Here is a 12,565-nt window from a genome sequence, read left to right as displayed (position 1 = left end):
AGGGTCACACTACCACCAGGGTCATAAAACTACTCCTGGAAATGCACACTACTCCTACGAAAGCCTTGTCATATATGTGTTACTTTTTGGACGACGAAATGTCTTAAAATACGACCCCTTACCCATGGCTCATTGTTAGCTTATAAAGGTTACGCCCACGAGCCAGACTGACAGACATTGACGATAGATAATACGACCCCTTACCCATGGCTCATTGTTAGCTTATAAAGGTTACGCCCACGAGCCAGACTGACAGACATTGACGATAGCTGAGGACGATATGGACGAATAGATGATGTTTATTACGTGTCCCAGGCAATGATGTGGAGCCTTCTATCTCTGGGCTATTTGAGAACTTGTTGGCTGTTTTGGTTGTTGGTTTTGTTCTAGCTGTACGTTGTTGTTACTGTAGTAGTTGTTGTTCTGGCTATTGTTGTTGTTGTTGTTGTAAATTTGTTGTTTTTCTAGCTATTAGTGGTGATGGTGGTGGTGATGGTGGTGGTGATGGTGGTGGTGGTGGTGGTGTAAATCAAAATGTTGTTGTCGTTATTGGTGATGTTGTTTTAGCTGTTGTCATTGTTGTTGTTGTTGTTGTTGTTGTTGTTGGTGGTGGTGGTGGTGGTGATAGTGGTGGTGGTGGTGGTGATAGTGGTGGTGGTGGTGGTGATAGTGGTGGTGATGGTGGTGGTGGTGGTGGTAGTGTTAATCAAAATGTTGTTGTCGTTATTGGTGATGTTTTAGCTGTTGTCATTGTTGTTGTTGTTGTTGTTGTTGTTGTTGTTGTTGTTGTTGTTGTTGTTGTTGCCGTTGCTCCTGCCGTGGACTAAAATATGATTGGTCGTCTTTTGTCACCTTCAAGGCTTGAGGTAAGAATTAATGTATTTTTGGCACCCCCCCCCCACCACCCCCCCCCATCAATTCATCCCTAAATTTCCACAACCGAACACAAAGAGAAAGGTTGTCTACTTGCAGAAAAAAAAATAAAGAAAACTGCGGTGAACAATATATGAAGAACAGTAGGAAATAAACTAAAAAATAATATGGGAACGTAGTAAGGACATTAAACTGAATGGGAATGAAGGGAAAGTAAAGAAATGACTAAGGGAGAACATACTGAATCACTTGTATACTGAAGGTGCATTGAAAGGAAACACTGAAACGAAGTAAAGGAAGAACAAATGAACAACCTATTTCTGACCCCGTACAAGGCAGAAAATCACCTTCTTATCAGAATACAATATAGACAGTGACGGATAAGCTAAAAACAATTCCATAATAAAGCAATAAGGCTAAAAAAAAAACCAGCAGTGATTAGTAAGCCCGTAGGAGAGACGCAATCACCGTGCTGTCAGGAGTCGTTTGTTGATCAACGTTGGGCTGTGGATCGAAGTTGGCTTTTCTGTCCCACTTTTACGTCCCTGCCACGATTCTCCCCCACCAGTGAGTGCACCAGGGCGGGGAGCAGGGCGAGGAAGATTCTGGGGTGGGAAACGACGCTTATGATAGGGGAGCAGGACGGGTGTGGGGTGGAAAGTGGGGAGAAAGTTAGCTGGGGAGACGTCCATTGGGGAGCTTTTTCTGCCTCTGTCTCGTCTTCTGTTTCCTCTTTTTCTCCTTGTTCTTCTCCTCTTTCTTTTTCTTTTGATTTGTATTGCTTCTTTTTCTTCTTCTTGGTCGTGGAGTTTTGGTTTGGCAGTGTTGTGTCTATTGGGGAGCTTTTTCTGCCTCTGTCTCTTTTTCTGTTTCTTCTTTTTCTCTTCGTTCTTTTCCTCCTTCTTCTTTTCACCTGTATTTCTCTCTGTCACAACTTTTTCTTCTCCTTGGTCCTGGTGTCTTGGTTTGGCCGTGTTGTGTCTGTGGGGGAGCTTTTTCTGCCTCTGTTTGCTCTTCTGTTTCCTCTTTTTCTCCTTGTTCTTCTCCTCCTTCTTCTTCTTTTTACCTGTATTTCTTTCTATCGCTTTTTTTTCATCTTCTTGGTCCTGGTGTCTTGGTTAGGTGGTGTTGCGTCTATTAAGCTTTTTCTGCCTCTGTCTCTTCTACTGTTTATTCTTTTTCTCCTTGTTCTTCTCCTCCTTCTTTTCCTTTTGATCTGTATTGCTTTCTATTGCTTCTACTTATTCACACTTTGGTGGGGATGTGTCTATAGGGGAATGTTTTTTTCCTCCATCTCGTCTTCTGTTTCTTCTTTTTCTCCTTGTTCTTCTCCTCCTCCTTCTTCTTTTGACATGTATTGCTTTCTATCGCTTCTTTTTCTTCTTCTTGGTCCTGGTGTTTTGGTTTGGCGGTGTTGTGTCTATGGGGGAGCGTTTTCTGCCTGTCTCTTCTTCTGTTTCTTCTTTATCTCCTTGTTCTTCTCCTTTTTCTTCTTTTGACCTGTATTTGTTTCTGTTACTTTTTCTTCTTCTTGGTCTTGGTGTCTCGGTTAGGTGGTGATGCGTCTATTGTGGAGTGTTTTCTGCCTCTGTTTCTTCTTCTGTTTCTTCTTTTTCTCCTTTTTTATTCTCCTCCTTTTTCTTCTTTTGACCTGTATTGCTTTCTATTGCTTCATTTTCTTCTTCTTGGTCTTGGTGTCTTGGTTTGGCCGTGTTGCGTTTATTGGGGGAGCATTTTCTGCCTCTGTCTCATCTTCTGTTTCCTCTTTTTCTCCTTGTTCTTCTCCTCCTTCTTTTGACCTGTATTGCTTTCCATCGCTTCGTAGGTCCTCCTTTTGATCCTCTCTTCTACTTACTCACACTGGTAGGGATGCCTCTATGGGGGAGCTTTTTCTGCCTGTCTCTTCTTCTGTTTCTTTGTTTTCTCCTTGTTCTTTTCGTCTTTCTTTTTCTTTTTATCTGTATTGCTTTCTGTCGCTTCTTTTTCTTCTTCTTGGTCCTGGTGTCTTGGTTAGGTGGTGTTGCGGCTATTGAGGGAACGTTTTCTGCCTCTGTCTCTTCTTCTGGTTCTTCTCCTTTTTCTTTCGACTTGCATTGCTTTCTGTCACTTCTTTTTCATGGTCCTGGTGTCTTGGTTAGGTGGTGTTGCGTCTATGGGGGAGCATTTCCTTCCTCTGTCTCATCTTCTGTTTCTTCTTTTTTCTCCTTGTTCTCCTCCTTCTCTCTCTTTTGAGCTGTATTGCTTTGTATCGCTCCCTTTTCTTCTTCTTGGTCTTGGTCTTCTCCTTCTTCTTTTGAGAGAGATTGTTCCTGCTAACTCTCACCGCCAAGCATTGTTCATGCCAGTTGATGCCTAGTTTGAGAGGGAGTGTAAGTAATGGGCTCTTTTTTTTTTTCTTTTTTTTCTTTTTTTTCCTTGAGCTGTTTTCACTTCTGTAATTTAATAATGGTGGTGTTCTGATTGGACTGAGGCGAGCCGACACACTGTACGGTACTTATTATCATCATCAACTTCAGACCACTGCAGGACAAAGATCTTTCCCTATGTTCTCCACCTCTCTCTGTCTAAGGCCAGTGTACCCTGTCCCACTCCAGCAAGTGCCCTAATTTCATCACATGGGTCACATTTTTACTCACAAGACCTGTAACTTATAGCTTGGGTCAGTACCGGTACTACCATACCTATCATAATAAATTATTTGTTTAGTCTTATTATTTCTGATGGTATTTGTAATGTTAACACATTTGCACTGAGGTGTGTGCCATTGGTCATGCTGTTTAATTAATTATTATTATGGAAGCTATTTTCTTAATAAAATGAAGATAAAAATGCATTGTGAGGAAAGGACAGAAACTTTATTCAATATTTAGGATAACAAGTGTTCAGCCCGTGGTCAAAACATCCTAGAGGTACTCCTATGGAAGGTAGCTGGAGCTGCCATGGCCAGTTGGTGGCCGTGTGGTGTACAGAGGTGGTTCAGTGTACTACCAACGGCACAGAGATGAAGGAAATAGCTGTGCACTGTATAACCTTAAAAGGCCTATCCACTCACATGTCTGGACTGTACACACACATGCCTTGGATAATGTTTTGCTAGCTTTAGTTAGTCTGTCAAGTGCAGTGTAGATAATATGAATGAGAAAACTAAAATAGTAAAGAATCACATAATGAAGAATAATTTTTTTCCAGAGCCAGCTATGCTGTAAGGGAGCTCACTACCTCCACCACAACCCTCACCCCCACCACCACAGCCTCACCCCAGCACCCACCCCAGCCATGACAACAGCCTCTCAATGGAGCAGACTGCAGGGAGCATGAGGACAGGTGACACACCCCTCCCCCTGACCTATCCCCTGCTGTGCTGTCCCTGCCGCCACGCCAGGAGCATGCAGCGGCAGCAGAATAATGGTTGACTGGGGTCTGGAAGAACGAGGCGGAGAGCTGCATGTAGCCGGGATGCATGCGGCCGACAGACACCAACACCCAGACGCAAGACTCCCACCTGATGCCGACATGTCGCGGGAGGACGAGACGGAGCTTAACGTCATGGATTTTGTGGAGACGGAGTACAATGCGGATGTGTGCGATGTCGCCGAGCAAGGTAAGAAGCGGAAGAAGCCACGTCCAAGGGCTCAGGGGCCCCAAAGGAAGGCGAGGAACACAAAGAAGTCAAAGCAGAACGTCAAGGTGGCCAGTGAAGGAGGCCGGACAGCATACAAGCGCAGGAAGCGAAAACACAGCGACAAACACACAGACGACAGCAATGTGGAGCAGCACTACCCCTATGCCACCATCCTGAAGAACCTCTGTGACAAGGTGGGCAGCTCCCAGGGCAGCCCTGAGGCCCTCCCTAGGATATTCAGCCAACTCAGGTACATTGATGTCCACTACCCCTATGCCTCCCTCCTGCAGGCACTCCACCGCCACGCCGGGGTGAGCGCCAGGCGTGACACCAGTCCGTCCAGGGCCGGGCCGTCGCTGGAGGTGGCCCGTGTCATGAGGAACCTTCACTACCCTCTTGCCGCATCTGCTGACAATGAAGAAGAGCCAGACAGCCCGTCGATGCTCTTCAGCACCTTGTTGATGATGACGGTGATGCAGCAGAAGGTGCATAGCCATGGCACCAGCCTGACCACCCCTTCAGACCCCTGCTGTGGCATGGCAGGCATCGGGGAGATCCTGCGCAGGCAGATGCCTCGCCCCCAGAAGGATGACCTGCCCCCTTCAGAGCTCTCCTCAGCCTCTCTCCTACGGAAGATGTCCGTCTCAGCAGAGAGAGACCAGGTGTCATCTGGGTACAAGCGCTGCCTCTCCGGGGCCCAGCAGGGGGCCGTCTGGTCCTCCACTGAGTCATCTCACAGTGAGGCGGACGATCGGGATTGGCGGCCAACCCACTGGCTGGCCAAGAAGGTCTCCGGGGACACTGCTTCACCAGGCAAGCGGAAGTCAGTGAGGAAAAACAAGACCCAGAGCTGTGGCCCGGAGCCGGAGCAGCCCAACACCTCCCAGGGAGCCAGGGGGGCGGGGCGGGGCAGGCAGCAGCGGTGTGCGGCCTCTGATTCTGCCCGGGCCAGGCTGCTGCAGTTCATCATGGACCGCCGCCAGGGAGACCCCACAGACAAGAAGAGCAAGAAGGCCCTCAAGCGTGCCAAGGTCACCAAGAAGCGGGGCAAGAGAAAACATGCCAACAACACCCAGAAACACAGCGACGACTGGACCACCACGCTGCCCGAGGAAGGCCTCGCCGTGCCTGCAAGAAGGGCCAGCAGCCGCCGTGCAGCGAGGGAGCCCCAGAGTCTCCTGAAGGAGTACCTCCTCAAGCCTGCAGGGGAGGAGGTGGTCCCCAGTGACAACTGTGACATACCAAAATTGGAGTCCAACTTCCTCTTCAGCCGCCTCCTGCAAAACTTCAAGAATCTGGCTGAGTCCTGCCAGCCAGATGATCCCTCTGAGAGGCCCACCAAGTCCAGCCGCGGCCCCAGCATCCTGCGGGGCATGCTGGCCTCCAGCGGTGGCGGGGACCAGGCAATGGAAGGCTTATTTTTGAGTGACTGCCAGAGTGCCTCCCTCTCCCCCTTGGGGCAGCAGCAGGAGGCCCAGGTGAAGGTGAAGCAGGAGATCAAGGTGGAGTGTGAGGAAATTGTGTGCAAGGTGGAGGTGGAGGAAGACGGATTTGAGTGCCAAGTGTGCCACCTCCAGTTCTCCTCCTTGACCGACCTCTCTAACCACCAGGTGCTCTTCCATTGTGCCGAGGACCCCCCCACCCCCACAGGCTCCCACCGGCTCCTGGGGTGCGGGGTGGAGGGCCTGGCTGGGGGGGTGATGCAGGGGAAGCAGCCAGCCTGACCCCCAACTAGTGCCATGCCACAGCGCCCCCCTCGCCCCCTGACCCTCAGCCTCTTGCCTGCCCTCGCTGTGGCTCTGACGTTCTTCATGTACAAATATACATAAACACGGATAGAGTATTGCACTGCAAGGGCTGTACGTGCATGTGTATGTGGCTTTTTTGTAGGTGTGTGGATGTGTGGATGTATTTTGAAGTAGGGCAATAAGCAAACAGATGTGTGCGTGTGTGTATGTGCATGTGTGTGCATGTACATGGTCTTCAAATGTACATAGCTGGTGTAGACGGAGTTACCAGTGTTGACCCTACGAGCTAATATAAAGAAACGTATACTATCGAACGTTGAGTGTTAGTCGAGCACACAGTGGAGTAACCAAGTGAGAAGACCGAGTCCGTCCAAGGCACACAGCCACTGCGTTAGGCTCCTTAGCTGTTCTTTCATGACAAGGCTGTTATGCAGGAAGAGTGTGCAATTATTAGCCTCATAGTGAAGTAGCTGCTTGTGATAATACTGTGGAGGAAGGAGGCATCAGTGTAGGTGTAGCTAGGTAGACACACATGAATACAGTGTTCTTTCCTCTCCCCATCAGTGCCCAGGCTGTTGTGTTGATTAGGTGTTGCAGGCTGGCTGAGAGGGTTCATTTGAGTGTTCTTGTGTTTAGTGGGTGTTGCGTCGGCTGGCTGGGAGGGTATAGCTATGAAGAGGAGTGTTTTATGTTCAGTAGTGTTGCATAGGCTGGGTGGGGGGAGGGTTTACCTATGGAGAGGAGCGTGAGTGTTGTTGTGTTGAGTAGAAGGAGAGTTTTGGTATGGAGAGGGGTGTGAGTGTTGTAGTGTTGCATAGGCTGTCTGGGGGTGAGGTTTAGGTATGGAGAGGGGAGTGAGTGTTCTTGTGTTGAATAGAAGTGTTGCATAGGCTGACTGGGGGTGAGGTTTAGGTATGGAGAGGGGAGTGAGTGTTCTTGTGTTGAATAGAAGTGTTGCATAGGCTGACTGGGAGGGTGGAGCTACTGAGAGGAGAGTGAGTGTTCCTTCATATTGCAGTGGCTATAAGCAAGCTGTGTTTCTTTTTTTGTAGTTTTAAAAGCCCAAAAGACACTAAATATACTTGGCCTGATTGTGGTGAGTTAATGGTAAGCACGCAACCTTACGTCTGACTCAGTGAAATACAGTAAACGTGCCTGCTGCCCCTCGCCTCCTGACCCACAGTGTTGCATGTTCTGTGAAGCTTCCAAGTCGTAATAGAGCACAGAGCATATTTTCATAACGCTGATGCAATAAATTGTCGATCAATGAGTGAGTCAGACGAGAATCAATTCTTTGGGGTGTACAGTTAGTGACACTTTTTTGTCATAGTAATAAGGAATGAATGTTGATTTTAGGCATATTCTGGATTTATCTATTCTGATGAACTGACAAATTTGCTTCATTCATGCCAAAGAAAATTTATTGGTTTTAAATCTTTCTTGTCAGTGTGTTACAGTGTGTTGGTGATCTCATCTGATGCATGGGAGGCGTAGTGGAGACAGGACGTTCATCTGAGTAAGGTTTTGTTCAGACATTCGTGGTGACTCCCAGGCTGTTGATTGTGGCCACTGCTGCTTCCTCCCTGCTGTGCCGCTGCTCATGCCCTGTGCCGGCAGCAGTGCACTGAGTTGGGGGGTTTACATCCCTGGTGGTACGACACACTGGAGAGGCAGGAAAGCGTCTGGCAAACGATTTCAGATGAAGTACAAAGTGTCGTGTCGTTTTTGTATGACGAAATGAAGTGGAAGGAAGCATTTAATTATCACTCAATACTTTCCAGTCTTCATAAGTACATTGACGCATTGTATGGGTATGTGATGCTAACACCACTCCACTAGGTGTGTCACAATGATTTGTAAATGTATGATGTATGCAGGAGGTATAAAGATGAGAGTAAACTCTTTTATAATAGGTGAACAGTGAGAGATTACTTCCTCAGACCGTAATTGATGTTCTGTCGCAGTGTGTCTCTCTGGGTGTTGCCGCTACGAGTGATGCAACTCAAGATTTATGGCAGTTATATGTTTTTTTGAGCATCATGCTGACAAAATCTTTCGTAGCCGTAGGAACAATTAAGGAGCTGTGCAATTATAGTGGAAATTTTGTATGCCATGAATTAATTATAGGGAAGACTAAGTATGAGGAATGGTGTGTTTGAGTGCGCATAGTGTAGTGATTACGACACACACACTTGATTCATGAGGCAGAGCAAGTGCTGGTGTGTGCATTGCCTGCCTGTGCGCATGTGGGTGTGGGTGGGAAGGGGGTTGTGTGTGTGTGTGTGTGTTTGTGCGTGTGTGAAGGTCTAAGGAAGGGGTCACCATCACCTGTGTAGCCGCTGCCTTGTTCAGCCTCGTGGTGGTGCGGGGAACACACTGGTCAAGCTACTCAGCCACACATGTACTGCTGCATTCCAGTGTGTGTGTGTATGCATTTATGTGTGTTGATGTATGCATGTGTATAATGGTCTTCACACAGTTAGGAAACACAAACTACCGGAAAAAATTGTCATTCTTTTCTATCATTACTACATTTATACATCTGACTTCCTTGTCTTTTGAACTTCTCATAAAGGGACTCCGTTTCAAATGATGTCAGTTTTCCCTTTTCATTTTCATTTTCCTCTCTCACATTTTGCCTTCTCATAACTTAGTCTTCACTCTTCCTTCATATATCACATCCTCCAGCAGCTGCCCTGGCAAGCTTATTTAAAAACTGATTCATTTTAACACAGCACTCTGCTCCTGTCCACAACATACACAGCCCTCACCTCCTCACTTAGTCAGCCTCCATTAAGGCCGTTCATGCAGTGAGTACCTGTGTGTTGTGCCTGGTGGCCCCCCAGTGCATGAGTGGCTGAGTGGCTGCCGGCCGGCCTGCACCCCAACACTGCTGCTGCCATAGTTCACTGCAGGACAGCCTCTGCAGAACATTAGGTAGATGCCGGGTCAGGTGCACTGCTGCTGCTGCTGCTGCTGCTGTTGGCAGTAGTAGGCTTGAGCATCAGTTTAGGAGATATATAGAATATTATGTAGTTGTCTTAGTATTCAGAAAGCCATAACCTGATTTTATAAGCTTTTGGGGGATTTAGACTTTTAGAGTTTGAACGAATAATTGATGTGTAAGGTTGACCTGTAATTCAATGTACAATATAATTTTTTGTAATTATATAAAAGACTTATTTGTGCTAAATACTTCATAAGTTCTTGATAGTTTTCTGTATACAAAAGTAGTTGTTATTCTGTAAATGTCAGTGTAAGTTTTATATTGTTTCTGTTAAGTTTACGACACAATTGTTTGCTTGCGACGAGTGACGCGTCCAGGCACTGCCGAGAGTGTCCTGGTGGCCGCGTTCCCTCCCCGCACCGCTATGCACAACGACGGAGGCTGACTGTGTGCCGAGGGCCGCACCGTGTGCTGCCCGCCAGTCAGGGACGACCGTTTTGTACACTTTTTTAGTTTACTTTTTACTAAGACCAAAAGAGCCAGACACAGGTTTGGCTGTTCTGTCTTACTTTTTACTTGTTCCTGAATGAAGATGCAATATTTGATAGTTTTTACTATTTCAGAAAATATTGTTAATATTTGTTTTCATTTATTCATAATTACAAATATTGCGCTGCATTAGAAATGATTTTCAACTCGTCTTCATTCTTGAACAAAAAAAGCTGGCACTTGTCTTTTCGTACCTGGAAATTGCTTCTTAGATGATCATTATTGTGTTTTCTTTTTAACAGTGAATGGACAGAACATATTCACCATTATCTTGCAGGTTAGGGTGTCTGTATATTTTTGGGAATTATTGATCACTCATTTGTTATAGTCTGCTATGTTATTCCTTAAGAAATGGCACTTTGATTGACGATTGATATTAATGGTCAGATATATTTTCACATGGAATAGGATATCACCTTCAACGAGTATATCTTAATGCATTTGATTTAATGGATTTGTTTTAGATGGCTGATATTGATAGTTTCAAATTATATTTTCCTATGATTTGTGGTATCACCCACATTATGCATTTGTTTTAGCATATCTGTTATGACATAAGTGTTCAGACGTACATTGTTGTCCACACGAGTGACTGTCGTAACACTGCTGCCTTCCACCCCAGACCACTCCCTTGAGAGGACAGTGTTGCAGAGCCTTGGGGGTGAGGGAGGCCAGGGTGAGGCAGGGTGGTGCTGGCAGGCTGAGTGGAGGGTGTGGGGCAGCACTGCCAGCGGTAGGCAAGGCACTGGGCTGACTGCCACCACTCATGTTCAAGTTGCACTGCCAGTGTTTGCTTCACTTCTGTAAGATAACGCTTCATCCTTTTAATTTTTCACCTTTTTTTTTTCCTTTATCTGATACAGTGTTCCCTTCTATCAGTGGTGTGTGTGGGGATTTAGTACATATACTTTTAAAATTCTTATACTCTCCATGTAATTTTTATTCTTACTTGCTTATTATTAGTTGTCTGCATTGTTTATTGCACAAGTTGTCATCACTACTATGTACATTTCTTTGGTGAATGTCATTATAACTCAGTCTTTGCTTGCCATCTGCCAATTTCAATGAGAGAACACACACACACCAGAGCAGACCTTTCCCTCACCTTGCCAGCAATAGGTACACTGCCATGTGCCTCTGTGGCTGCCCTTTGCCTGTGTAGACGTGCCAAGGTACCCAAGTAACCTGGAAATAGGGAGCTGAGTGTTGAGTGCCAGTATATAATGTGTTTGTGTGTGTGTTTAACTGATAGTGAGAGGGATTCAAGGTTAATCTGGGGCCTAAGTGTGTGTGTGTGTGTGTGTGTGTGTGTGTGTGTGTGTGTGTGTGTGTGTGTGTATTTACCTAGTTGTAGTTTTACAGGGCCTGGGCTTTACGCTCGTGTGGTCCAGTCTCCATATCTAGATTTATCCAACGTTTCCATAAAGCTTTGCACACTCCTCGCCGATACTACATCTTCACTTAGTCTGTTCTAAAACTCTATACTTCTTTGCGGGAAGCTATATTTCTTTATGTCTCAAGCATCTTCCCTTCCTCAATTTTTTTAGTAGTAACTCCTCGTTGTCTACTTCTGTGTGTGTGTGTGTGTGTGTGTGTGTGTGTGTGTGTGTGTGTGTGTGTGTGTGTGTGTGTGTGTGGACCACTTCTTTTTCCAGGCTATTCCAGGCCTCCACTACTCTTTGTGGTAAGCTGTTCTTCTTAGTGTCTCTTCTACAGGCTTCCTTTTTCATCTTCCTTTCATGACCTCTTGACGTATGTGTGTGTGTGTGTGTGTGTGTGTGTGTGTGTGTGTGTGTGTGTGTGTGTGTATAAGGGTCGTCAGTATGCTTGTGTGTCTGGGGGTGATGGTTTCAGGGTGTGAGTGTTGCAGTATATGTGGGTGTAAGGGTGTCTGAGTACCAGGTTACTTTGGTGCCTTGGGTCCCAAGTGCCGTGGGGTGTTGGGGTGCCAGGCAAGAAGGGGCACTTAGCCGAGGCCTTGATGCTTAACATATCAGTCTGTCAACATGTCAGGTCAGGTCAGGTCATGGTGGCATTGTGCAGGTGTAGGATATAAGCTTTGGTCTTATACATCATCATTTTGGTGACAGTCGTGGGGCGTGGTGGTAATTGTACTGAAGCAATGGTTGAGGAAGCCTGGTTTTAAATTAATTGTCATAGAAGGTTGAGGAAAGCCTGCCACTTACATTATCCCAGAAGATGTTGCATTGCATTGAGTCATCCACATAAATGTTTTGTGGTTATTTTCGGTAAACAAAATGCTTCAGCCAAATTCATTGCAGTGTGGCACAAAGCTCCACGCCTCACACCACGGTTGTTATACAGGACCAGTGTTCAAGTATCTCACACCTGCCGTGCTGTGCCGGGATATTCAGATCAGTTTCACTCAAGGTTCCCAGATTGAAAGGACAGATATATGTATTACACATATGTATATTTTTCCATAGAGTATATATATATATATAACAATGCCTATAACCTTGGATCCTTGCTTTCCTCAGCATTTATGACAGTTCAATTAGTGTACTCTAAGGAGCAGATCATTGTGTAGACACACGTAGCAAACATACCAGATAGGAATGGAAATGTTAACATGTCCAGATACTGTAGAAAAATTATATATACAACATATACTATATAAAAGATACATATTTAATGTTGGAAGCCTTTGAGTTATATAAAAATATAAATTTACCATAAGTATGTTACTACAGCCTCATGGAGTGAAATGTGTGTGTGTTCATGCCCCAACTTTACCATTCTGTACGTGAAACAGCACAAGCGAAAGACTACTGAAACCAAATTGTCGAGTCCGTTTTGGCGTTG

At 46.0% G+C, this 12,565-nt stretch overlaps 1 protein-coding gene across 2 annotated transcripts; it reads left to right on the top strand.

Annotated features, from left to right (window-relative positions):
- Window positions 1–1,320: 1,320 nt before the first annotated feature.
- On the top strand, window positions 1,321–11,282 carry LOC127005526 (uncharacterized). 2 transcript variants are annotated; one of them, XR_007758641.1, is made up of 3 exons: window positions 1,321–1,440; window positions 4,063–7,083; window positions 7,156–11,282. XR_007758641.1 is itself a non-coding variant. In XM_050874448.1 (2 exons), exon 2 carries the CDS (start codon window positions 4,279–4,281, stop codon window positions 6,217–6,219), a length of 1,941 nt encoding a protein of 646 aa, XP_050730405.1. In that variant the 5' UTR covers window positions 1,321–1,440; window positions 4,063–4,278; the 3' UTR covers window positions 6,220–11,282. The 2 variants fall into 2 exon arrangements, 1 of the variants encoding a protein (XP_050730405.1); XM_050874448.1 differs by having other exon boundaries at window positions 4,063–11,282.
- The last annotated feature ends 1,283 nt before the right edge of the window (window positions 11,283–12,565 follow it).

The sequence above is a fragment of the Eriocheir sinensis genome, chromosome 30, assembly GCF_024679095.1.
Source record: "Eriocheir sinensis breed Jianghai 21 chromosome 30, ASM2467909v1, whole genome shotgun sequence".
Lineage (NCBI taxonomy): Eukaryota > Metazoa > Arthropoda > Malacostraca > Decapoda > Varunidae > Eriocheir > Eriocheir sinensis.
This window is presented reverse-complemented; position numbering and strand designations above follow the sequence as displayed.

Excerpts from the sequence above, each read along its gene's own strand:
- LOC127005526 (XM_050874448.1), top strand. The coding sequence starts at position 4,279 with ATGGTTGACTGGGGTCTGGAAGAACGAGGCGGAGAGCTGCATGTAGCC.